The sequence below is a fragment of the Carcharhinus amblyrhynchos genome, chromosome 12 (assembly GCF_965287045.1).
Source record: "Carcharhinus amblyrhynchos chromosome 12, sCarAmb.v2.hapA, whole genome shotgun sequence".
In the NCBI taxonomy this organism is placed as follows: Eukaryota; Metazoa; Chordata; class Chondrichthyes; order Carcharhiniformes; family Carcharhinidae; genus Carcharhinus; species Carcharhinus amblyrhynchos.
This window is the reverse complement of record NC_137335.1, coordinates 86,075,209-86,100,814: the sequence shown is the minus strand read 5'-3', so window position 1 is coordinate 86,100,814 and position 25,606 is coordinate 86,075,209. Positions and strand designations below refer to the sequence as shown.

The 25,606-nt window shown below is 46.1% G+C and overlaps 1 protein-coding gene and 1 long non-coding RNA gene across 2 annotated transcripts in view; both read right to left on the bottom strand.

The window, feature by feature from the left end:
* LOC145351186 (uncharacterized) overlaps positions 1–11,841 on the bottom strand; it is a 42,048-nt gene extending 30,207 nt beyond the window's left edge. The window contains exon 1 of the long non-coding RNA XR_013888339.1: positions 11,561–11,841. This is a non-coding gene — a long non-coding RNA (uncharacterized LOC145351186). The remainder of the gene's footprint in view (positions 1–11,560) is intronic.
* LOC145351185 (uncharacterized) lies at positions 953–25,169 on the bottom strand. The gene is made up of 2 exons (XM_080200866.1): positions 25,051–25,169; positions 953–3,364 (listed from the first exon to the last, which is right to left on the bottom strand). Exon 2 carries the CDS (start codon positions 3,344–3,346, stop codon positions 1,289–1,291), a length of 2,058 nt encoding a protein of 685 aa, XP_080056992.1. The 5' UTR covers positions 3,347–3,364; positions 25,051–25,169; the 3' UTR covers positions 953–1,288.
* Between the last annotated feature and the right edge of the window lie 437 nt (positions 25,170–25,606).

Here is a 25,606-nt window from a genome sequence, read left to right as displayed (position 1 = left end):
ACTCTCTGGCCTGCCTCCCAGTGAATCTCATGTTAGATAGCAAATAGCCTGCCTCACTGTAGATCCTGTGTTTGATAGTCTCTGGCCTGCCTCACAGTAGATCCCATGTTAGGTAGTATATGACCTGTTTCACAGTAGATCCCATGTTAGATAGTATATGACCTGTTTCACAGTAGATCCCATGTTAGATAGTATATGACCTGTTTCACAGTGGATTCCATGCACTATTTAGAAGAGCCAGCGAGCTCTGCTCAATCTCCTGGCCAATATTTCTTCCTCCACCAACATCACCAAACAGATTATAGAGCTATCAGTGCACAGATTAGCGAATGCTTACCAAAAGTAATTAAACTTCTGAGGCACTCAATTGACAGGAAGGAACTTTGGGGTGATAAGGGCTATGCAAGTGCAAGTCTTTTCTTTCAGCAAGTTCTATGACTGATGATGATGATGATGATGAATGTACAGCAATGCATGGCCATCAGGACGGAATGTGATTAGAGGGAAGCTTGGAGTAGATTTGCTTGCTATAGCAATTGGCAATCATATCAGCTTGGTGCAAGACTGGCTGAATCCATGAACAAACGGTACAAGAGCAAGCCTTCCTATGAAACTGTTACTAATGTCACAAATCAAAGGAAGAAGTGGAGGTGAATTACTGGACTACTGTCCTGGAGGATGGCTGGGATCCGGCCCTCCTTTACACATGGGTCACAGGCTGCAGGGAGACACATGGAGAGAGCGACACAGTGCGTGTAAGAACATAAGAACATAAGAAATAGGAGCAGGAGTAGGCCATCCAGCCCTTCGAGCCTGCCCCGCCATTCAATAAGATCATGGCTGATCTGTCGCTGCTCAGTTCCACTTTCCCGCCCTCTCCCCATAACCCTTAATCCCCTCGCTTATCAAAAACCCATCAACCCGCGTCTTAAAAATATTTAGCGAGGCAGCCTCCACCACTTCAACGGGCAGAGAATTCCTGGAGCAAACTCCTACCATGAATCCAGTCAATGGACAATGTGCAAAACTCCTTGAAGTTGGTGGCAGAGGGAATTGTTTCAGAAAAAAAACAGTGAAACAGGGAAATAAGAATACTCTTCCAAATTGTTCTGGGAGGATAAATTATTTGCAAACCTAGGCCTCAAGCAAATGCAGTTTGTTTTTGTACATCAGGGAAAATTTAAAGCATTACTTCCAAATCATTGTTGTATATTCTGTCTCCAGTCTGTTAGAACATCTTAATGTTCAACTTAGGATCCTCCTTCAGACTTTGCTGGAGTATCTTGCTCTAGTGTCCTTCTGTAAGAGGTAGGATGCCCTCTGTTGTGGAATTGATGTGATTAATCCTTTGTTGTATTTGCATCTCAAACTCCTGTTTGTTCTTCACAATGAGTTGGTTAACTGCTTCCTTTGAAGCTGTGTAATCCTCCTGAAGTTTGCTGCGCTTTACATTAAACATTGGGTCAGAGGGACTCAAATTGATGTACGTCTCCAAACTGGAGATTTGGTCCCTCAGGTGCTTTTGAGAGATCTCGACGTAAGTCTCTGAGATCATGTGGCACAGGTTGGCAATGTTACAAGCCTGAAAGGCTTCTGTATATATCATATCCTTAACATAAGAGTCCTCGGAATATCCTGGGAATGCTTCACAAGCCTCGCTGTCACTGGTGAACTGTGTTAGGGTATCATTGAGAGAGACTGTAATCAGATTGGACACCATTTGGAAGAAGTTGTTCATCTTAGCCCACTGCTCCTTGACTTTGCTCAATGCCTCCAGACCCATATTGAGCAGCTTGAGAGTGGTGTCATAGTCTATTTCCTTCACCTGACATCTCGTCATTGTGATCAATATCTCATCAAGTTCCTTAGTCATCTTATCCTTTATCTCAGACATTCTCTGATACTCCTCTCTGGTGGAATCCAATTGGCTTTTGGCTTGTTCTACTCTGAAGCAGGCTTGATCCAGGACCAACTTGGACAAACCTTCTTGCACCTTCTCCAGGTCGGCAGCATTGGTTAGGTTTGGTGGTTGGGGACTGAGGGCTGGAACATTGGTGGATTTTCTGATATCTGCAAGAAACTTTAGAACATTAGCATTCTGCTCTTTGATGACCGTGCCAAGACTTTCCAATTGAGCCTCATTGGGTTTCTCACACTTAGTAACCTCCTCCAGAAATTCAGATGCTGTGATCCCATTCTCACACAATTTCAGGGCTATTTTCTTGATGTTGCAGTCTTCCTCCTGCTCAATCTTGTCCAAACTGTTCTGAAACATCAGCTTGAAATCAGAGCTGCTGTTCTGGGAGTTGGCATTGGGCAACTTGCTGATGTCTACTGCCCCACTCTCAGAAACTAGGTCATGAAGCAAGGTGCTGGCCATCACCATCTCCAAGCCTTTCAAATAGATGCTGGTTGGGTCCCCTGAGCTACTGTCTGCGTCTTCGTCTGGGGAGCTTGATGTTTTCTTCTTCTGCATGTTCTTCTTCAGGTGCTGTGCTGCTGTCTCAGCGATTTCAATGGCCAGGCTCACTGGCTCAGTCAGTCCCGACGTCACCAGCTCCATGGCAAGACTGTTTGTCAAGTCGAGCAAAGACTGCGTGACGTAAACTCCAACCAGATTTTTCCCAGTGGGAATCATCTTCACTGCCTTTCGGTACACGGAATGAGCCTCCTCCATCTGGACGCACATCTTGCTTAACTGAGAATCCACCCTCTTCTTTTCCTTCTCCGCTGCCTTTTTCCGGGACTCACACTCTGCTAAGGTCTGTTTGACCTGGTCCAGGGTTGCATGTTGTTCTGTCCGGGAGCTGGCACAGAATTCCAGCAATTCTTGGACCAGTTCAATGAGTGATGTGAATTCCTCCTCCACAGAGGCTGCCAGGCGCTGGCACTGCTCCGCCACTGTTTTGATGCTCTTCAGACGGTTGGGCAGCATGGCTTTGATCACCTTTGGGTCGCGGGTCAGTACCTGCACCACGTTGGCCAGGTGCTTTGGGGCTGTTAGGGAGTAGAGACGGATCTGGTCCATATTCTTGTGAGCTTTGTTGAAAGCTTTCCATCCCTGGTCACACAGCTGCATCAAACTGGCATGGAATGATTCTGGGTGTCGTAAAAAGCGAAATGTTTTGCCAGCTGTGCTGAGCTTCACTTGGAATGCCTCTGCCGCAGAAATGAATATCAGCTCACCTAAGATCGCTATGGAGAGGGGCCCGGGTGTCAGAAACTCCTCCCAGTTGGCATAGGGCTTCATGATCAGTTCCAGGTCTTTCTTGATATCCTCTGCCGCACTCATCAGCCTCATGCTGTCGTTGACCTTTGCTACGACTTGTGCCTCTTCTGTTGACATGGTGATCGGATTAATATCCTGTCGATAAATTCAGGGACATTTGATTTAATCAAAGGCGGAAGAGGAAAGGTGTGGCTCAATGGGAGAACTCTTACCTTAGAGGTAAATGCTTGTAAGTTCAAATTCCACTCTACAGATTTCAGTATGTGATTCAGGCTGAGATAGCCCAGGCAGTACTGACAGAGTGCTGCACTGTCTGAGATGCCATATTTTGGATGAGACATTCAGCTGAACATTTATTCATTATTAAGGTGGACAGAAAATAATCCATAGCTCTATTTGAAAGAACGCAGGGGGCTATGCCTAGGTGTCCTAGCCAATATATATCCCTAGTCAACAGCAAATTAAAAATTGCTGATAATTTTGTTAATGTATTGCTATTTCTGGGATCAACTTGGCCACTGCATATGCTGCATCAGAACACTGGCTACAATTTAAAAATACTTAATGGTAAAATGACGAAGCGACAATTGCTGGAAGAGGTTGTGAAGGTGGTTTTGAGAGATGGAGCAGGAAGGCATTGAGGGAGGGAGGCCATGTAATCAGTTGGAATTGGCAGAGTGTCGGAGCGATGGCTGGAGGCTGACGAGCTGTGGGACAGGAGTGGAAAGGACAGGAGGGAAAGTGTGCAGAATGGCAGTCAGAAAAGCGGAATTCCGTTAAGCACTTTGGGAAGGCCTGAGGTCATGAATTGTACAGAAGCAGTTTAGTTATTGGCAATGGGAATGATTATGATTGGTGCAGCTAGAGTTCTTTCATTGCAAAGCAGCTCGATAAAAACAGGAAAGGTTGCAAGAAGGAGCGTGAACCTCTCGTGGAAATCGCTGTCATTTTGTGATGTAGATTGAGTGATAAATGTTGGCTTGGCCATGTTGAGCATTCCCCTCTCCTTCAAATAATCTTTCCAATCCACCCAGAGAGGGAAGACGAGATTCTGGTTTCACATCTCAGCTGAAATATGGCATGTCTGACAATGCAGCACTCCCTCGGTGCACTGCACATTTGGACAAGATCTCTGTGCTCAAATCTGTGGAGTGGGATTTGAACCCACAACCTTCTGACTCAAAAGTAAGAGTATTTTCACTGTCAAATCACAATAAAGAAAGGAATACACACACACCGCTCTTCTAGTGTACCTCACACTCTCTTCTCCTTGCCAATAAGTAGCACAGCCTCCAGTTATCGTTCCCCTACATTTCTCCCAGACTTCTGTCCCCAATCTTCTTCCTATTTCCTCTCCCTCCAGCTTCAAAGCTTCCCTGTAAATCAACCTTTTTGCCCTGTCTTCAGTCACCACATCCACTTTCTCTCTGCGACCCTTGCTCTGTGTCTGTTCCCCATCCTTTCTCCCCCATTAAATGCTTTGAGGCCTCACGGTGAGGTGAAACTAGGACACTGGGACCAGGTGGACACAGCCTGTCCCTGTTGGGGGGATGCATTTAAAAATAATCTGTTGAAATGCTGTTTCAATGAGAGTTGATAATCTAGGGAATAACATCCTGGGAAGATAATGGGAACAATTAGTATGGGTTCATTCAAGTACAAATTAGTATTTGTGAGATTGGGTAGATTCAGTTATAAACTAGTACAGCAATAATCAAAAAGGCTAATAGCATGAATCATAGAATCCCTACAGTGCAGGAAGAGGCTACTCAGCCTATCATGCCTGCACCGACCACAATCCCACCCAGGCCTTATCCCCATAACCCCATGTATTTATCCTGCTAATCCCATTGACTCTAAGGAGTAATTTAACATGGCCAATCCACTAACATGCGCATCTTTAGACTGTGAGAGGAAACCGGAGCACCCGGAGGAAACCCACACAGACATGGTGAGAATGTGCAAATCCCACACAGACAGTTGCCTGAGGCTGGCATTGAACCTGGGTCCCAGGCACTGTGAGGCAGCAGTGCTAACCACTGTGCCACCGTGCCGCCCTACTGATATAATTAGAGGATTAGAATACAAGGGTGTGTTGAGGGTGGGGGGAGTGTGGTGGGGATGGAGGAGGAACCAGTAAGTTCCAGTAAAACCAGTAATACTGGCACCAGTAATGCTGGAACTCCATTTTATCGAATACAACACCAGTTTGGGCAGGTTTACTGCTACTCTTCATTTCCAAGGTTTAATATTTTTGTTTCTGGGAGATTTATCCAAATGTTACCTGGACTTCAAAGGTTTGATTTACAATGAGACATTACAAAAGCTAGTGTTGTACTTCATGCCATTTATAAAGGAAAGAGGTTAATTTGATAAAGGTTTTCAAGAAGGAAAGACATTGGGCCTGATTTTACCATTGCGTCATACTTGCTTTCGGGTGCAAAAATGTGCTAAAGTTGTGTGTGAGGTCATTAATGTGATCCATGCCCGCATCCGCGCAGATTGCCTCTTTACTGAAACCCGGGAAAGGCGGCAATTCAATTTGCACCCAAAACAGGCGTGACAGTGATTTAAGTGCATTTCGGCCCAATTCTATCAGCACCTCCCCCTTTTACCACCGTGTTTGCCAATCCAGAACCGCATCATAATAAACCTGCTAAATAAAAGTCTGAATCGGGTGGTTCAGCTGCTGAAGAGCAAATTCAGAGCTTCCAACAGCTCTCTGACTCAGATCGGCGGTGTGGGGGGAAAGGAGGAGGAGGGAGGTGGGCCTAATCATTCTCTGGTTGGGATGGGGGGAGGAGAGTGAGGCCAGGTCGTTGTCTGGTTGGAGGGGAGTGGGGGGGGGGGCGGGTGGCTGATCGTTGTCTGGTGGGGAAGGACAGGCGGGTCAGATGTTCCTCTAGAGGGGAAACGGGGTGAATGAGGTCAGCCCATTCTCTGGGAGGGGGAATGAGTGAGGCCACATCATTGTCTGGGGTGGCAGTGGGAGAGTGCGTGAGACCAGATCATTGGTGGGGCACGGGTGGGAGGGAGACGGGTAAGATGTATCTCTGGTTGGGGGGTGGGGCGGTGGGGGGGGGGAGATGGATCTCTGGTAGGGGGACTGACAGGTCTCTGATGGGGGCGCGGGGAGGCAGGGGACGGGGGGGTCGAGTGCCACTCTACGATGATCGGTGGGGCGGGGGGAGGGGGCAGCGGTGGCGATCGATCTGGGTAGCAGGGGGGTGGATAAGGGGGACAGCGATGTGTGTGGCTAATGGCGGTGATGGATAAGGGGAGCAGTGATGTGTTTCATATTGGGGGAGTGGATAAGGGGACAGTGATGTGTGTTTGTAGTGAAGGTGGATAAGGGGACAGTGATGTGTGTGGGTCGTTGGGAGGTGTGGGTAAGGGGGACATTGTTGTGTGTGGGCAGTGTGTGGGTGGATATGGGGGACAGTGATGTCTGTGGGTCATTGGGGGGTGTGGGTAAGGGGGACATTGTACGGGTGGATATGGGGGACAGTGATGTGTGTGTGTGCAATATCGCTGCCACTTTTCGCACTGGGGCCACTTTCTGTTTCCTGCAACTCAGGAGCGATCTGACACGGGCACACTTTTTCACATTGTTTTTCTAACTACACATGTGCAGTTCTCCGATCATTTCGGCCGCGCTAAGCCCCGCCTACAGCGCGAATGGGACTGGCGATTATTTTCAGGCTGAGTGTGTATGAGGGCTCCTGAAAGCAGAGTTCCAAATCGGATCTGCATTATGCCCAGATTCGGCACTCAGAATGAAAATGATAAAATCAGGCCCATTGGGTGGATAAAGAATATTTCAGCTGGTTGGAGAGACTGGGATTAGGAGTGTGATGACTTCACCGAGGCACAGGAGGTTACCCTCTTCGAGTATGAACTCCCTGCCTGCCCAACCATGGAGCTGCATCTGTATATACAACTGGGAGTGTCAGGTCTTCTGGCACTCTGCATTCTGAGCGTGTACCTGAAGTAAGAACATAAGAACATAAGAAATAGGAGCAGGAGTAGGCCATCTGGCCCTTCGAGCCTGCCCCGCCATTCAATAAGATCATGGCTGATCTGTTGTGGCTCAGTTCCACTTTCCCGCCCTCTCCCCATAACCCTTAATCCCCTCGCTTATCAAGAACCCATCAACCCGCTTCTTAAAAATATTTAGCGAGGCAGCCTCCACCACTTCAACGGGCAGAGAATTCCAGAGATTCACCACCCTTTGAGTGAAGAAGTTCCTCCTCAACTCCGTTCTAAACCGCCTCCCCTTTATCTTGAGGCTGTGCCCCCTAGTCCTACTGTCTTTTTTGAGCGGGAAGAGTCTCTCCACCTCTATCCTATCCATCCCATTCATCATCTTATACGTCTCAATGAGATCTCCCCTCATTCTTCTAAACTCTAACGAGTACAAGCCTAGTTTATTCAGCCTCTCCTCATAGCTCAATCCCCTCAACTCCGGTATCAGCCTAGTAAACCTCCTCTGCACTCCCTCCAGGGCCAAAATATCCTTGCGCAGGTGCGGCGCCCAAAACTGCACACAGTACTCCAGCTGCGGCCTCACCAATGCCCTATACAGCTGCAGCAAGACCTCCCTAATTTTATATTCAATCCCCCTCGCTATGAAGGCCAGCATCCCATTCGCCTTCCTGACCACCTGCTGCACCTGCAAGCTGGGTTTTTGCGACTCATGCACAAGGACCCCGAGGTCCCTCTGCACCGTCGCCTGCTGCAGTTTTTCGCCACGTAAGTAATAGTCCTTCCTACCATTCTTCCTACCAAAGTGGACCACCTCACACTTGCCAACATTAAATTCCATTTGCCATTTCCTGGCCCATTCGCCCAGCCTATCTAGATCCTTCTGCAGACTCTCCACACCCTCCGCACAATTTGCCTTTCCCCCAATCTTGGTGTCATCAGCAAATTTCGACACTCTGCACTCAGTTCCCTCCTCCAGATCATCTATATAAATGGTAAATAGCTGAGGCCCCAGCACCGACCCCTGGGGCACCCCACTAGTCACCAACCGCCAATCCGAATAGCACCCATTGACCCCCACTCTCTGCCTCCTATTTGACAACCAATCTCTCGGAGTGGACTGGTGTTTGTAAATGAAGGGAATCTGGTGAAGGAACACCGGCCTCTGAGGAGTTATTTCAAGGGGCAGAGTTAAGAACTTAGAGTCTGACCTTCCAGGAGTGAAGCTGGGAAACACAGTGGATGGGAGAAGTTTGGATCTCCCTTCCCCAAACAACAACTGATGGCAAACCATTTGTTAATTTTTAACGGGAAGTTGGTAGTTTTTTGTTCACTACATGTATCAAGGAATAAAGGATAAAAGCAAATTACTGCGGATGCTGGAATCTGAAACTGAAAGAGAAAATGCTGGATAATCTCAGCCAGTCTGGCAGCATCTGTAAGGAGAGAAAAGAACTGACGTTTTGAGTCCAGTTGACCCTTTGTCAAAGCTAAAAGGCATAGAAAGTGGGAGATATTGATAAGGAATATAGGACATTGGGTTGCAGATCAGCTAAGATCCCATTGATTGGTAGAACAGAGAGGATAAAACTCCCCCCCCCACGTCCCACACAAACTCATGCTCCTATCTTCCTATCCCTTTCAGGAGAAACATTTTGGGTTGCTCTTTGAGTATTTTGGCAAACGGCATGTGATGAGTGGAGTTAGGCAGGAACAGGTGACTTTGGATCTATGATGCTTAAAACTGTCCAACACATGGGATGTTCCTCACCTCATGGCCAGAATTCTCTGCCCATTCAGGCTGGCGGGATTCTCTGGGCCGGCCAGCAGCGTACCCCCACTTGTAGCGTGGGGTAACATCAATGGGAAATCCCATTGACAGCGGTGGGACCAGAGGATCCCCCCACCTGTGAACAGCACACTACCTTTCACCATCAAGAATCACAGGGCTGGGAGGCTGGAGAATCTCACCCCATGTCTGGTTTGTTTGTAAACTAATTAATAGATACTGATCACTTTGATTAATAACTGCTTTCTGATTGGATAGCATGACTGCGAGAGGTGAACAAGATGAATCTTGGTTTTGGTGCTGTCTGACAATTCTGATATCACACTGCAACAATGCCAGATGGATACTGAAACTCTCTCCCTAACTGTGCTGTGGGTATTCCTTCACCACATAAGCTGCAAAGGTTCAAGGCCCCTCAATATCACCTTCCCAAGGGCAATTAGAGATAGGTGGTAAAAATGCTGGCCTATAAGCAACACCCATGTCCCATGACAGAATGTTAGAAAAGACTTTTGTTAGCAAATTAAATCCTGGTCTATTAAAATGGCTGCATACATGTGAGTCTTTTTCTGTTTTGGATTCAGTTAAACTAATTGCAGTCTAAGACTTGCCTCTGCCATGTTGCAATGTCAAAACATCAAACCTATTTTCTAACCCACAGTACTAATGTTCCCTTTTAGTAGGCAGCTACAGAGCTCAGTGCCTCTGTGAACACATTGCCAGAGAAGGTTAATCACTGGGGTAAGTGCAGCACTTTGTTAAGGCAGAGACCCAGACTAACAACCTAACTCATTCAGACACCACCACAGGTTGCTCACAGGGAGATGTCAACGTGCTTTTGAGTTGAGTTGTGTCTGTTTTTCTTTTGTTGCTGCTTGTCTCCTGACAATATCTGTTTCTATTATGACAACCAAATACAAACAATGTTTCTGCCACAGAGTCTGAGCGACGGTTACGTTTACCACTCGGGAAGCCGGCTGCCTCATTAAAAAGGCTGATGCTAGCTATAAGGTGTGTCAGCCACTGATTGGCTTTCTCCTTGTCCTGCCTCTTTCTCTGGGGGAAGGTGAACTCTCTCCGACATTCACAAATCTGATCTTCAGGGGCCCGGCTGGTAAATCTTGATTCTCACCTTGAAACTGCCACCCCTCGCTCCCAGTGCTTCCTCCCACATTACCTTCCCACTGGCCAATCGGGCAGGGGGTAGACTGTTCCTGAGTTAGATTTGTCTTCATTCTCAGTCAAACAGGATTTTGTTCCCAGGATTAATTGTTCAAAGAAATAACACAAAAACAATTTTATTTCAATCTCCTATGTTTATTCAAAACATCCTGGAAACTAATTTTCAATTCCAGGAAACTTCTGGATAAACCTGGAGAACTGGCAAGCAATGAAAACTCTGCATTGTATGGTACATTACAGGCAGTTCATTGAGATGATGGCCCCTTTACAGCTTTCACATAACTGTCCATGCACTGTAACCGGGGACAGAACCCTGGAATTTCCTCCCTAATGGCATTGTGAGTCAACCCACAGCAGACAGACTGCAGAGATTCAAGAAGGCAGCTCACCACCACCTTCTCAAGGGTAACTAGGGATGGGCAATAATTGCTGGCCAGTCAGCGACACCCATGTCCAACAAATGAAATATAAATGTATGGGTCGAACTATGCATGGAATCTTTCAGGTTGTTGAGTGCTTAAATGGAACATTGTTGGCAAGTCTAACTGGGAGATGTGGGACCTCGTTACCACCCCCTTTGCCCTAGCAACATTGTCTGGGAATTTCTCTCCTGCATTCTCTCCTCATCCAGCCCTGCACCCAGTTCTGCTTCTTCTCCTACTTTCCCCTCACCCGGCCCCTGCACCACCCCCACCCATCCAGCGCAGCCTCTTTTCCCCAAACCCTCCACATACCCAGCCCGGCCCGGCCCCTTCTCCCACCCACCCAGCCCTGTCCCCTTCCCCAACCCACCCAGCCCTGCCCCCTTCCCCAACCCTCCACCTCTGTCCATGCTTCCCTCCCCAAATCACACACCGAGCATGCGTCGTTCTGAATCATTAACCCTTCCCTCTCTCCACAGCTGCTGCCTGCATGAATTGCTGAATATTTCTAACAGTCGTTGGCTTGAATTCAATGATACAACCCAGTTGTTTGCTGTACAGGGATCATTTTTGTATGCCAATGATTTTCTATTTATTCCCTACATTTTTTTGAGAAAAATGTTTGCTGGGAGGACGCAGACAGAGACACACACACATATAAACAGAGAGAGACAGATACACAGACAGACATAGATACACACAGAAACATACAGACAGAAACAGACACACACACAGACACACTGTTTGCCTTTACATTAATTGGTTACTGTTGTATCCCTCATCCTGTTGGCAGGGTTATTACTGCATCTAGAAGACTAAGCTTTGCTTTCTCTCCCTCTCTCTCGACATATTCTGGAGCTTGGCCTGATTCCACACCTGGGGTGGGGTGACAAACAATCATTAAACAGGAAGGAGAACTGTGAGGCAGCCACCTCGCATTCAGTAATCATGTACCTGGGGAGTTGAGGTTGGTCGAGGGGGCTGAGGTTGCAGTTCAAATCCAGCAGGCCAGTTACACTATGATTTAAACACAGGCACCGACTCAGCCACTCCCTTTGTGTTTTGCCAGCTGCTGCTCTCTTCAGCGGTTCCCCCAGGCCTCCTCACTCTTCTCTGGTGCTGCCAATATGAGGGGTGATTGGCTGATTTGCTATCACATGCCCGTCCTCCCAGCTGCGATCTTCTGCAGAAATGTGGCTGTAGAGTTTTTTAAGCTCTCCCAGTTTCCACTCACATGGAAACTATGAATGGAAACTGAGTTAAAGTCTCAAAACAGAAACACTGCAAATGTGCTGACACTTCTGATCAGGAAGGAAATACTGTTTATTCAATGTTCTACATTAATTATAGACCAAATTTGCACTCAAAAATCACGATAACATTGTAAAATTATCCAAAATAGAATTAAAATGAAAAGTAAAATTAAAGAAGATAGCAATTACTGTTCAGTCTCTGAAATTAATGTTATGTTTTGGTATTTCTGAGTCTAAGTTAGTCTCTATCTCAGAAACACATAACAGAGTTTGTCTTTAAGTTAATGGGGCTTTAAGTGGTTAAATTACGAGGACAAGTTACACAGTTTTAGCTTATATTCCCTTATGTGTAGAAGATTAGTGGGTAATTTAATTGTGGTTTTTAAGATGATTAAAGGACTTTTTTAAAACAGAGAAAAACGATTTCTCGTGGTAGGAGGAAGGCAGAGTAAGGGGGAAAATAAGTGTAAAATTCCACCCAGTGCATTCAGGGCTGATGTCAGAGTATAATCACTATTTACATCAATGGAAATCTGTAAAACACTCCAAAAAAGCTCTGGATACTCAGGATTTCAAATAGAGGTGCTTTCCAAACTTTAACAAAAAATATTTATAGGACATGGGGATCTCTGGCTAGGCCAACATTTATTGCTCATCTCTAGTTTCTCTTGAGAAGATAATGGTGAGCCGCCTTCTTGAATCACTGCAGTCCCTGAGGTGTCGGTACTCCCCACAGTGCTGTTGACAGATTTTTATACTGCAATGAGCTTACTGTGAAAATCCCCCAGCATCGAGAGACTTGTTACAAAGGTCGGTAAATGGAGTTGAGGCATTGATTAACCATTCTAGTCAAACGGTGGACCAGGCTTGAGGGGCTGAATGGTCTCTTCCTGTTATTACTTCCTAAATTACCCTGATAACAGCAAAGTTTCAAGGCAGTCTGTAATGATTTGGTCAGCTCACAATACCAGGCTCCATCACACGGGTGTATTCCGAGATTCTAACTGAGGGTGGGCAGCTCCTGTCTGTTTTCACACTCAGTGGGAAATGTGTTGAGAATATTAGCTTTCTGACTGAATGCCATTGGACAGGCTGGAGCTCCGATTCTACAAGAGACAAGGCTGCGGGATGAGTGGGAGAGTTTTGAAAGGTTGTGATAGAGTAGATGTGGAGACGACAGAGGCACTTTTGCTCCCATTTTCATCGTCAGTGAGAATAGCAACGTGGTCACAAAATCTCACGAGAGTCAGGAAACAAAATTTTCGCTGGCGAGATCTCGTTTCCCCAATTTCCACACCCCTTATTGGTGATGTAGTGAGGTCCCCGCCTACAAAGGATGGGAACCTCATTTAAATACATGTTAATGTATTGACATATTGTTGAAGGGCCTACATGTCACATGACTCCCCCACTGAATATTTAAAACTCACACTTAGGTTCACAACAACTATACAAAGACAGGAAACAGTCAAGAGGTTCCCACCGAGAGCGCCAAGGTCACTATAGCCCCCAGGGGGAAGAGGGACATGCCTGGGCACTGTGCCAACCTGTGCCAAGGGTGGGACCTCAAGGGAGCCCAATGGGTGAGGGCAGTGCCTATTATGGGTGATGAAGGGGAGAGCACTGAGAGCTTTGAAAGGGGAGACTTGACAATGGTGGGATGAGTGGACACAATTGGGGGACCTTATATTGAGGGATAACAGGCGTTGAGGGAGAGAGCGGTGGCAATACTACCACTGTGGTTGTGAGGGTGTTGGGGGAGAACATCCAATGGTTGTGCGGTGGGGGAGAAGTGTGGGAGAGCTCCCTGTATATTCATGGTTGTGGTGGGGGTGGGGGGGGAACTGGGTGGAGTTTAAGGTCAATTCTGATTGGGGCACTCGGATCTCTGAGGAACTGGCTCTATCAGGCCCTGCCATACCCTGCCAATGTAAACCATGCCACCTGTCTCAATATCTGTGCATCTGGAGTGATACACGCTGACTCTGACAAATCATGGGAAAATTCTACCCCATGTTTCTACTGGGCAGAGAGGGGAAATAAAAAAAGTCAGCATAAATAAATCCAACCAGAAATCTAGGAGAAGGGTCTTTCTTCAGAGAGTGGTGAGAATGTGCAACTCGCTCCCACACGGAGTGGCTGAGGTGAATTGTATAAACACACCTGGAGAAGAGAGGAATAGAGGATAGGGTAGGAGGAACCACTGGCTCAAGACTGGCATCAGTGAGCTGGGCTAAATGGCCTGTTTCAGTGCTAGACAGTCAATGTAATTCTTAATAATAACATAACCAAATGCTTAATTTTCAAATATTTACCCATTTAGTTTTCAAATATCTTTTTTCTGATTAGAAGATCCATGTTGTAACATCTGTCTGCTAACCTTCTTCCCAACATCACTGCGTTAGGTAAACATCAACCAAAACAAACTGGTTATTCATTCAAGTGATGATGGTGGGATCTTGCTGTGCACATACTTCTTGACTTATTCAGTTGCATGAGAACATTCTCAGAAAGTGGACATCTCCACTGAAGTTGGCATTTATTGTCCATTTTCCTGAGAAGGTGATGTCAGCCTTCCTTGGTGACCCATGTGTTGATGGATTAATGTAACTGAGAAGCTAGATGGGGGGGGCTCCGTTCTCAGCTAGTTAAAAGCCAATAACACTGGATTTGGGCTGAAGCTACACAAAGATCCAGACTGGGTAAGGACAGCAGGTTTCCTTCCCTGAAGGACATTAATGAACCAGCTGAGCTTTTCCTATAGTCAGATAACCTCATGTCACTTCTTTTGATGGTAAGAAGTCTCACAACGCCAGATTAAAGTCCAACCAGTTTATTTGATAGTAATCACACAAGCTTTCAGAAATGCCGTTCCTTTGTCCAGTGCATGGGAGGTTCTTCCATGCACTTGACGAAGGGACAACGTTCCCAAAAGCTTGTGTGATTACTGTCAAATAAATTGGTTTAACCTGGTGTTGAGAGACTTCTTATTGTGTTTACCCCAGTCCAACGCCTGCATCTTCATATCATGATTTTTCTGATGCCAGCTAGTTATTTAATTCCAATTTATTAGAAAATGGGTTAATATTCTCAAACGGCTCGGTGTTGGATTTGAAATCACGCATGTTGGATTATTGGTCTAAATTATGAGTTCAGTAGCATCATGGTTACATGAACAACTTTTAATTCACAGTGCACAAAGCATTTGGGGGTATTACTGAGAGCAAGAATGAGATAAATGTCAGTTTGTGTATTGTCTTTAATATTGACTATACTACATCTCTAATGATAACATTTATCTTTGGGTTATTGCTGATAGTTATGGAAATAACAATGTCAGTGCTGAATGGACCAACATTCTACTCCAACCAGCCAATGTTCAAGTGATCCCAGCAATGTGTTCAAAGAGAGAGCATCTCTGCCCCAATCACTCACCTCAATCCCAAACCCTCAACAGTGTTCACTGCTTCACAACACAGTGCTGCTATTTCCTGTTCCAGGTTCTTCTTATTGTTAAAGATCACCCATCGGACTGAGCTGAGCATGGTCAGGGCACTAGGGTGAAGGGAAGATGTGCAGCTCTTTTGCGGTCAGTATACTTGCCTCAAGATGAATTCCCAAGAATTGATTTGTTTAGTGTGCCATGTCTCAATCTCTATCTCAGGCTCAGGTTCTCCAAATGATATCAAGCTTGTGCCCTGTAACTTATTTATAAATCTATCACGTCTTTCTCACAATGCAGTCACCTTGATTCAAGAATGAGTTGTTCATGCTCTTGGAAACCAGTATGGAAAGATTTCTCAGGTGAGTTAACAGTTTGAGACACCCATTTGATTCGTGTAATCAGCCAGCCAAGGGGGAAGCCCTCTACACTGTGAGGGCAGGGAGTCATCAGCTCGCCTGCAAGCTCAGATCATGTGCCCAAGTGGGTCTTGTGGCTCAGTGGTATAAGCATTATCAGTCACCAATCGCTGAACAAAGTTTGATGATTGTAACTGGGTCTCCACTGCTTAACAGACACTGAGATAGAACTGACAATCCCTTTGTCTGATGTTCAAGTAGGTTAAGGAAAGTGGACGATTGCGAAGAGGAAGGAAGTGTGTGGTCAATGTGGTCTCAAATTTATCTCCTGACTTCCAACATGTTTTGAAAGCATTTGGTGTTATTCGTCCTTGGGGGGGTTGAGGGAGAGTTCAGCCAGAAGCCCAAAATTTGGTTGTGCCAGTGTGAATTTCCCAAGGGATTGTCCACTGGTGCCGGCCACGGCAGAGTGGGAAGCCCACAGGAATCCGGTATACAGCTGATTTGTATTCACTGATAGGATGTAGATGAAAGCCCAACTCTGCAATGACCCAGTAGGAAAATACACACATCTGCAAATATCAGGACTCACCCAAATAACGCCTGGAACTGCCACCAGCAATCCTGGAACCTGGAACACCACAGCAGTGGGTGCGGACAGCATCAACAAGTGGATCTTCCAGATTTGGAGTCCTGACGGGGGTCCATCTGGAGTGCCTCAGGGGTCGGTGCTGGGGCCTCAGCTATTCATAAGAACATAAGAACATAAGAACATAAGAAATAGGAGCAGGAGTAGGCCATCTGGCCCTTCGAGCCTGCCCCGCCATTCAATAAGATCATGGCTGATCTGTCGTGGCTCAGTTCCACTTTCCCGCCCTCTCCCCATAACCCTTAATCCCCTCTCTTATCAAAAACCCATCAACCCGCTTCTTAAAAATATTTAGCGAGGCAGCCTCCACCACTTCAACGGGCAGAGAATTCCAGAGATTCACCACCCTTTGAGTGAAGAAGTTCCTCCTCAACTCCGTTCTGAACCGCCCCCCCTTTATCTTGAGGCTGTGCCCCCTAGTCCTACTGTCTTTTTTGAGCGGGAAGAGTCTTTCCACCTCTATCCTATCCATCCCATTCATCATCTTATACGTCTCAATGAGATCTCCCCTCATTCTTCTAAACTCTAACGAGTACAAGCCTAGTTTATTCAGCCTCTCCTCATAGCTCAACCCCCTCAACTCCGGTATCAGCCTAGTAAACCTCCTCTGCACTCCCTCCAGGGCCAAAATATCCTTGCGCAGGTGCGGCGCCCAAAACTGCACACAGTACTCCAGCTGCGGCCTCACCAATGCCCTATACAGCTGCAGCAAGACCTCCCTACTTTTATATTCAATCCCCCTCGCTATGAAGGCCAGCATCCCATTCGCCTTCCTGACCACCTGCTGCACCTGCAAGCTGGGTTTTTGCGACTCATGCACAAGGACCCCGAGGTCCCTCTGCACCGTCGCCTGCTGCAGTTTTTCGCCACGTAAGTAATAGTCCTTCCTACCATTCTTCCTACCAAAGTGGACCACCTCACACTTGCCAACATTAAATTCCATTTGCCATTTCCTGGCCCATTCGCCCAGCCTATCTAGATCCTTCTGCAGACTCTCCACACCCTCCGCACAATTTGCCTTTCCCCCAATCTTGGTGTCATCAGCAAATTTCGACACCCTACACTCGGTTCCCTCCTCCAGATCATCTATATAAATGGTAAATAGCTGAGGCCCCAGCACCGACCCCTGGGGCACCCCACTAGTCACCAACCGCCAATCCGAATAGCACCCATTGACCCCCACTCTCTGCCTCCTATTTGACAACCAATCCTCTATCCACGCTAACACCCTACCCCCAACTCCATGTCCCCTGACCTTCTGCAGTAACCTCTTGTGAGGTACCTTATCAAACGCCTTCTGAAAATCCAGAAAGACCACATCCACCGGCTCTCCTCTATCCACCGCCCTAGACACATCCTCATAGAACTCCAGTAAATTTGTCAGACACGACTTCCCTTTAATGAAACCGTGTTGCGTCTGCCCTATCAAGCAATTCCCTTCAAGATGCCTCGCAATTTCCTCCTTAATGACGGATTCTAACATTTTACCTACCACAGACGTTAAACTAACCGGCCTGTAATTCCCCGCCTTTTGCCTGGCACCCTTCTTAAACAACGGCGTAACATTAGCCGTTTTCCAATCCTCCGGCACTTCCCCGGAATCCAGCGACGTCTGGAAAATAACCACCAAGGCATCCACTATCACCTCCGCCATTTCTTTCAGAACCCTCGGATGCATTCCATCCGGTCCTGGGGACTTGTCCACAATCAGCCCCTCCAGTCTGTCGTGCACCACCTCTCTAGTAACAGTAATGTCATTAAGACCCTCCAGTCCTACCACCTTTCCATCGCTAACACCCGGCAAATTATTCACGTCCTCCTCCGTGAAGACAGAAACAAAAAAGTTATTCAAGACCTTAGCCATATCCCCATCCCCTACCACTAGGTCCCCTTTCTCATCCGCTAAGGGACCAACGTTCACCCTAGCCAGCCTCTTCCTTTTTATATATTTATAAAAACTCTTGCTATCCTTTTTTATATTAAGCGCTAGCCCAGCTTCATAGCTTCTTCTACCCTCCTTTATCAACTTTTTTGTCAATCTTTGTTGACATTTAAACCTTTCCCAATCCTCTTCTCGCCCACTGCTCTTAGCTACTCTAAATTCCTCCGCTTTTAATTTAACACTTTCCTTCACCTCCTTCGTTATCCACGGCTTATTACCTCTCTTCCTACTGTCCTTTTTAACCATCGGAATAAATTTCTGCTGAGCACCAAGAAAGATCTCCTTAAAGATCCTCCACTGCTCCTCAGCAGACCTACCTTCCAACGCGCTCCCCCAGTCCACATTCGCCAATTCTTCTCTCATCCTACCATACTCCCCATTCACCATTTATATAGATGATCTGGAGGAGGGAACCGAGTGTATGGTGTCGAAATTTGCTGATGACACCAAGATTGGTGGAACAGCAAATTGCACGGAGGGTGTGGAGAGTCTGCAGAAGGATCTAGATAGGCTGGGCGAATGGGCCAGGAACTGGCAAATGGAATTTAATGTTGGCAAATGTGAGGTTGTCCACTTTGGTAGGAATAATGGTAGGAAGGACTATTACTTACGTGGCGAAAAACTGCAGCATGCGACGGTGCAGAGGGACCTCGGGGTCCTTGTGCATGAGTCGCAAAAACCCAGCCTGCAGGTGCAGCAGGTGGTCAGGAAGGTGAATGGGATGCTGGCCTTCATAGCGAGGGGGATTGAATATAAAAGTAGGGAGGTCTTGCTGCAGCTGTATAGGGCATTGGTGAGACCGCAACTGGAGTACTGTGTGCAGTTTTGGTCGCCGCACTTACGCAAGGATATTTTGGCCTTGGAGGGAGTGCAGAAGAGGTTTACTAGGCTGATTCCAGAGTTGAGGGGGTTGAACTATGAGGAGAGGCTGAATAAACTAGGCTTGTACTCGTTAGAGTTTAGAAGAATGAGGGGAGATCTCATTGAGACGTATAAGATGTTGAATGGGATGGATAGGATAGAGGTGGAGAGGCTCTTCCCACTCAGAAAGGTCAGTAGGACTAGGGGGCACAGCCTCAAGATAAAGGGAGGGCGGTTTAGAACGGAGTTGAGGAGGAACTTCTTCACTCAAAGGGTGGTGAATCTCTGGAATTCTCTGCCCGTTGAAGTGGTGGAGGCTGCCTTGCTAAATATTTTTAAGACGCGGGTTGATAGGTTTTTGATAAGCGAGGGGATTAAGGGTTATGGGGAGAGGGCGGGAAAGTGGAACTGAGACACGGCAGATCAGCCATGATCTTATTGAATGGCGGGGCAGGCTCGAAGGGCTAGATGGCCAACTCCTGCTCCTATTTCTTATTATGTTCTTATTATTATGTTCTTATTATGTCTTCCAGCGGCAGATTGTTCCTGGACATCAATCTTCATTTTCAGGAAGCCCATCTTCTATTTCCAATCGTGGATCAGTGATGCTGGACATCTTTACAATGTGGTGCCCAGACAGCACGATGGACAACATGTCTTCAGGTCTGTCCCACCACAGAATACCTGGTTACATAATTAATGAGGTGGGGGCCAGGGGGCTCAGTGTGTTTTACCGGCACTGGGAAACATTCCATATTCCCACACCCTCCACAGGCACTCGTCCCCAAATGGGAGAATTCCGTCCATAGATCCCACTCAGCACAGTAATAGGAACCACGCACAAGCAATATCTCAGCACTATCCACCGCCACCTCCCCAGCACACTGCTCACTTCTGAAAAATCACCCACAGCTGGAACTATTCACAGTGTCCAGCTGGGGAATTATGGGCCCTACACAGTTTTGCTCTCTGATTTGTTACATTCTGCAGGCCCACGTGAACATTCTTTGGAAAAGTCTGCAGCCATTAACATCTCGGAATATTGGTGTTTCTGCATTATAACAAATATCACTCCGAGATAATTTAGCTGAACATCTGATGTGGCCAGTCAGACATCTACTTAAGAGGATAGCGGACCTGAAAGAGTACAAGAACCTATTACTGTGGATTAGTGAGAGAGAGAGGCTATACAACTGGGGGTGTAAGGTGTTCAGACTGCTTGGGAGGTCAAGTAGGTGAAATAATCTGAGAGAAGTGTAAGAAGGGGTGGGGTGGGGAGGCGGGTGGCAGTTGGAGGTCAAATATTAGGGAAAAGAGGCTGAATGGATGAGAAATGTAAAGAAGGAAATGAAAGATGGCAGCGGAAATGTGAGGCACTTTTAGAGGTTTGAAGGAAGTTCTGTAAGAGATAGTGATCGATGTGTGCAGCCTTCATATCTACAGACTGCATGCAATTGATCCAATCATAACACAAAATCCAGATGGCCACATGCTGTGTACAGAAAGGCAGAACCCATCCTGATAGCCCACACAAGGGAGGTTCAGACGGCGGGGTCATGTTCGTGTTGGTAAGTTAGGAGATTTGGTGCAACATCCAGCTCATTGCTGCCCACTGGCAGGGTAAAATCTTCACCACGTTGGACAGTAAGTTGTAGATAGTCCGAGATTGTATTGCTGTTTCCTGGGATACCCTGCTGTGGCCAAATACTAAAATCTCATTCTCAAAATTGGAAATCTGACAGGTGGGATTTGCCCGTCCTGCACTGCCATGGGAACCGTAGTGGGTGGGTCACGGACATTGATCTCGGATGGGATTTTCTGGCCTTGGGGTCAGGGTGGCTGGAAAATCCTGCCCAATATCTATAAATCATGGCCAATCAAACCAACCCACGCATCTCTGGACAGGTCATTGGCCCTTTATTCTGCAGAATAAGAGTCATATGAGCCAGGGAGCCAATCGAGAGCAGGGTGAGTCGCCTCAGGAGCTAATGGCAGCCATGAGGCTGCAAGCCTCTGCACAGATTTAACCTCGAAATAAATGAGATGTGTTTTTCCTAACTTGTTGAACAAACATCTTTATAATATTTAAGTTTCAAACAACTTGAGAGAAGTATATTTGATTTATATCTCATTGCTTTTTGCAGGAGTTTGCAATGCATAATTGGCTGCTACATTACACTGGGATGTGTATAAATGTGAGGTCATTCACTTTGAAAGCAAAAGCAAGGTGGCAGATTACAACCTGAATGGCTGTAAATTAAGGGAGGGTGTGTGAAGTGGGACCTGGTGTCCTTGTGCACCAGTCACTGAAGGTGAGCATGCAGGTGCAGCAGAGGTAAAGAAGGCAAATGGCATGTTGGCCTTCATTGCGAGAGTATTCGAGTACAGAAGCAGGGATGTGTTGTTACAATTGTACAGGACCTTGGTGAGGCCACACCTAGAGTACTGTGTGCAGTTTTGGTTCCCTTTCTGAGGAAGGATGTTCTTGCTCTCAAGAGAGTGTAGCAAAGGTTTACCGGGCTGATGAGGGGGATGGTGGGACTGATGTACAAGGAGAAATTGACTAGGTTAGGATTGTTTTCACTGGAGCTCAGATGATATGGGGGTATCTCAGAGACTTATAAAATTCTAACAGGACTAGACAGGATAGTTGGAGGGAGGATGTTCCTGAAGGTGGGAAGTCCAGAACCAGGGGTCACAGTCTGAGGATTCAGGGTAGACCATTTAGGATAGAGATGAAGAGACATTTCTTCACCCAAAGAGTGGTGAGGCTGTGGAATTCATTATCACAGGAAGTAGTTGATGCAAAACATTGAATGTATTCAAGGGGCAGCTGGATATAGCACTTGGGGTGAATGGATTAAAGGTTACGGAGGAAAAGCAGGATTAGGCTATTGCGTTGGATGATCAGCTATGATTGTGATGAATGGTGGAGCAGACTTGAAGGGGCCGAATGGCCTCCTCCTGCTCCTATCTTCTAAGTTTCCATGTCTCCGCTTGGGTCTTCATTGTCTTGTGCAATACTCTTGAATGTTTGGCAGTAGTGAAAGGTGAAATTCAATTGTAAGTTTTTCTTTCTATTTACAAGAGGACTAATTCAATATAATGTCTTCCTAATCAGTTCTTGATCATTTGAATGGACTCCCCTAAACCTGCCTGCTGTGAAGATCAAAATTCTAAGAACTCACAGGCAATTCAAGGGTAATTAATTCCTGCATTGTGTTGACTGTTTCAAGGACTGATATCTTTCTCTTAACATTCAGAGTGAAAGCTTTGTTTGGAGTTAATCTTGTAGATGCAGAGTTAACTTAGCAGTTGGTGCAGGAATGGATACTGGGTAGACTTGATCTATGCTAAGAGAGAACACTGACAGCTGTAACTGGGCCTGAATCAGATGCCTTCCTTAAGCAAGGCTGACTTGTGAAAATTCTTTACATGTTGCCATTTGCTGAAACTTTTCCTGTGATTGTCTGGAAGGGCTTCGGGAAGGTTGTGCTTGTGATGGAAGATAATTCACATCAGCCAAATCTTCCCTCTCCTCGCTGATAACTTTGTGTTAAAGTTTCAAAAATCAGAAACTCTCTGGCCTTTGAGACCAAAACATTCAGGTCACAGAGATGTCTGTGAACTCAGTGAAGCTCTCACTTCCACCCTTCGTAGCCAAACCCACAAAATTCAGCAATAGTTATCCCTTTTTGTCAGGCTTCAACTTTCCTTCCAATCCTGGCTGAGGAAGTGGAAAATTAACCTTTTATAATGCTCACAGACTTAACAAACTACAAAAACATCAAACTGATCAGTGGGCAGGAGAATATATTGCATAGATAATGACTATGGACGTGTGAGGATTTGAGTAGATTTCCACCCTGATAGTATACTCCAGCTGATCTTTGAGGTAGTGCAATGCTTTATATCACACCAGCATCATTCCACAGACAAATCCAATGTAAGTGCTTACAATGTGCCACAAGGTTTGTAAAAAGACTCATACAGGACTTTGCCAATGCTGTTCTGGGAATGGTCACCAGGAGGATGGTCATATCCCCCCAGGTATTAGTGTCCTTGGGTTAGAGAATGTCACCTTCACTCTCCAATTGAAGAGAGATTCAGCCGCGGGTTAGTGCGTCCACATCCCAGCATTCCATGTTGCACGTCCAGTCTTATCACTAGACTGTTTGAATTCTTGTTTGCGGCCAGGAAGATATCTTTCATATTCAGGCAAATCAGTATCTATATCAGTATTTAAAGTTTCATCCTTGTTTTTAAATCTCTCCATGCTCCTGCCTTTCCCTATCACTGTAATCTCATCCAGCCCTTCAACTCTCCAAGATTACTCTGTTCATCTAATTTTAGTATCTTGTACATTCCCGATTGTTAATCTGAGTCTTCAGCAATGGAATTCCTTCCTTCTCCACTTCTCTCTCCTTCTTTACTTCCTGCTGCCAGTTCTTATGTTCCTATTTTAAGATGCTCCTTAAAATGACCTCTCTGGGCAAATCTCTGATATTCTAATATCTCCTCCTGTGCTCAGTGTTCAATTGTGTTGGATCATCATTCCTGTAGAGTGGAATGTTTTAAAGGTGCTACATAAATGGAAGCTGTTTTCCATGTGGGGGAAGTGGTGAGGGAGGGGCACTCAAATCCCTCAAATGGGGTCAATTTGGAGAGACGCCTTGGGGAGATGGGTATGTCATTGGAGTTACACTGTGTCCACAATGGGAATGCTGTACTGAGAGGGGGAATATACTTCCTTTTTCCAATGATCTGAATGGGAAACCAGGATGGCTGAGTTGTCATGGAGAATGTGTGCTGGGGGTGTCAGAGGGTTGGGCTGGAAGAGTGGGATTTGCTTTAGAGTTCGGTGCTACTTATTCATATCTGATTGGACGGTGCAGTGAGAAGGGTTCTCATTCAATCAAGTTTCTTTTAGATTTTGTCCCTCAAATGCTCAATAGTCTGCCAGCAGACAGAGTGTGCACTGGATCTTATAACCAGGAAAGGATAATGACAGGAAGTAACACGAAGGGAAACTGGAGTTACTCAAAAACAGTGTCCAGGCCAGGCTGGATTCGAGAGGTGGCTGAAGGAAAGGGGAAAAAGAGAGATGTGGCAATGGAATGACCAAAATGCACATTAGCGAGGTAGTCAGTTCCACAGAATCCCTACAGTGCAGAACAAGGTGGACTCAGCCTATCGAGTCTGCACCAGCTCCGCAAAAGAGTATCTTACCCACACCCTGCCCTATCCCAGAACCCCATACAGTAACCATGGCTAATCCACCCAACTTCCACACCTTTGGACTGTGGGAGGAAACCAGAGCAACCGAAGGAAACCCACACAGACACAGGCAAATGTTCCAAATTCACTCCATACTGGTTACAATTAATTCAGAAATAAAATTTAAGACTTTGAACTCAATTCAGCCAAGACTATGAATGGATTTGTAACAATGAGAGAATTTTATAGAGCATTAAAGGGTACTGTACATTGAGTAATAGTTACAAAATGAGACTGCCACTCATGGACTAACATTTTTTCCAAACTGGATACCTCCTTTCAAAAATGTGTTAATTATATTCTGTTCCAGGGAAACTTTTCACCTTCTCACTCAGTGTAAAGCTCACAACATACTCTTAACTCGGACTACAACTTATACGCACACAGACACCGTGTGTTTTGGGGGGAACACATTTATAATCACGTGTAAAGTCAAAGCGTGAGTCACGCCTTCAATGGTCAGGGAACAAACGCTTACTTCACACAACAGGCAGATCAGCAATATTGAGGACAACAGACTGTAACTGAAATAATTAACTTTCACCCTAACTCTAGAAAAAGAAGCTCCAGAACTAAAACAGCTTTGAATGAATTAAATTTCTATTTCTTTCCTCATTTTGGAATTAATTTAGATGATAAAAGATCCTGTAAAAATACTTACTGTGTGGAGGTGAAATAAGGTGCATAAACTTCTTCTGAACAGCAGTGAACAGTCTATCTGACACTGTGAGCTGGACACAGATTGGGAAAGTAGTTTGCCCTGAATTGCAGCTATTGCTGCTGAAGAATATCTGGATAGAAAGTCAGATGATGTGGGTTTTTATATCTGGGTGGATGGTGGGGCTGTACCTCTGCAAAATACATCACTACCCATGGGCGGAGTTAGGCTAATTCAGATCTAAGACTGCTCCTTTCCAACACAGCTTCACATCTCTAACAGGGTTTGTCTGGTAGGGTAAGCTGTAGAATCTGCTGGAGGAGCTTAGAGGCCTGCGTGAGTCTGGAAATGTACTCCTGCTCCCCCAAGTATCCCCTCTCATTTTCCTCCCATTCCTCACAACAAACCACGCCAACAGCAGACAAGCAAGCTTAACGTGTCACTGCTATTGACAGGGTCTTGCTGTGCACACTTTGGCTCACACACCAACAGTCACTGTACTTCATGCAAGTAATTCATAATGAGTAATTCATATTCCTTTGTTGATTTGTGAGTATTG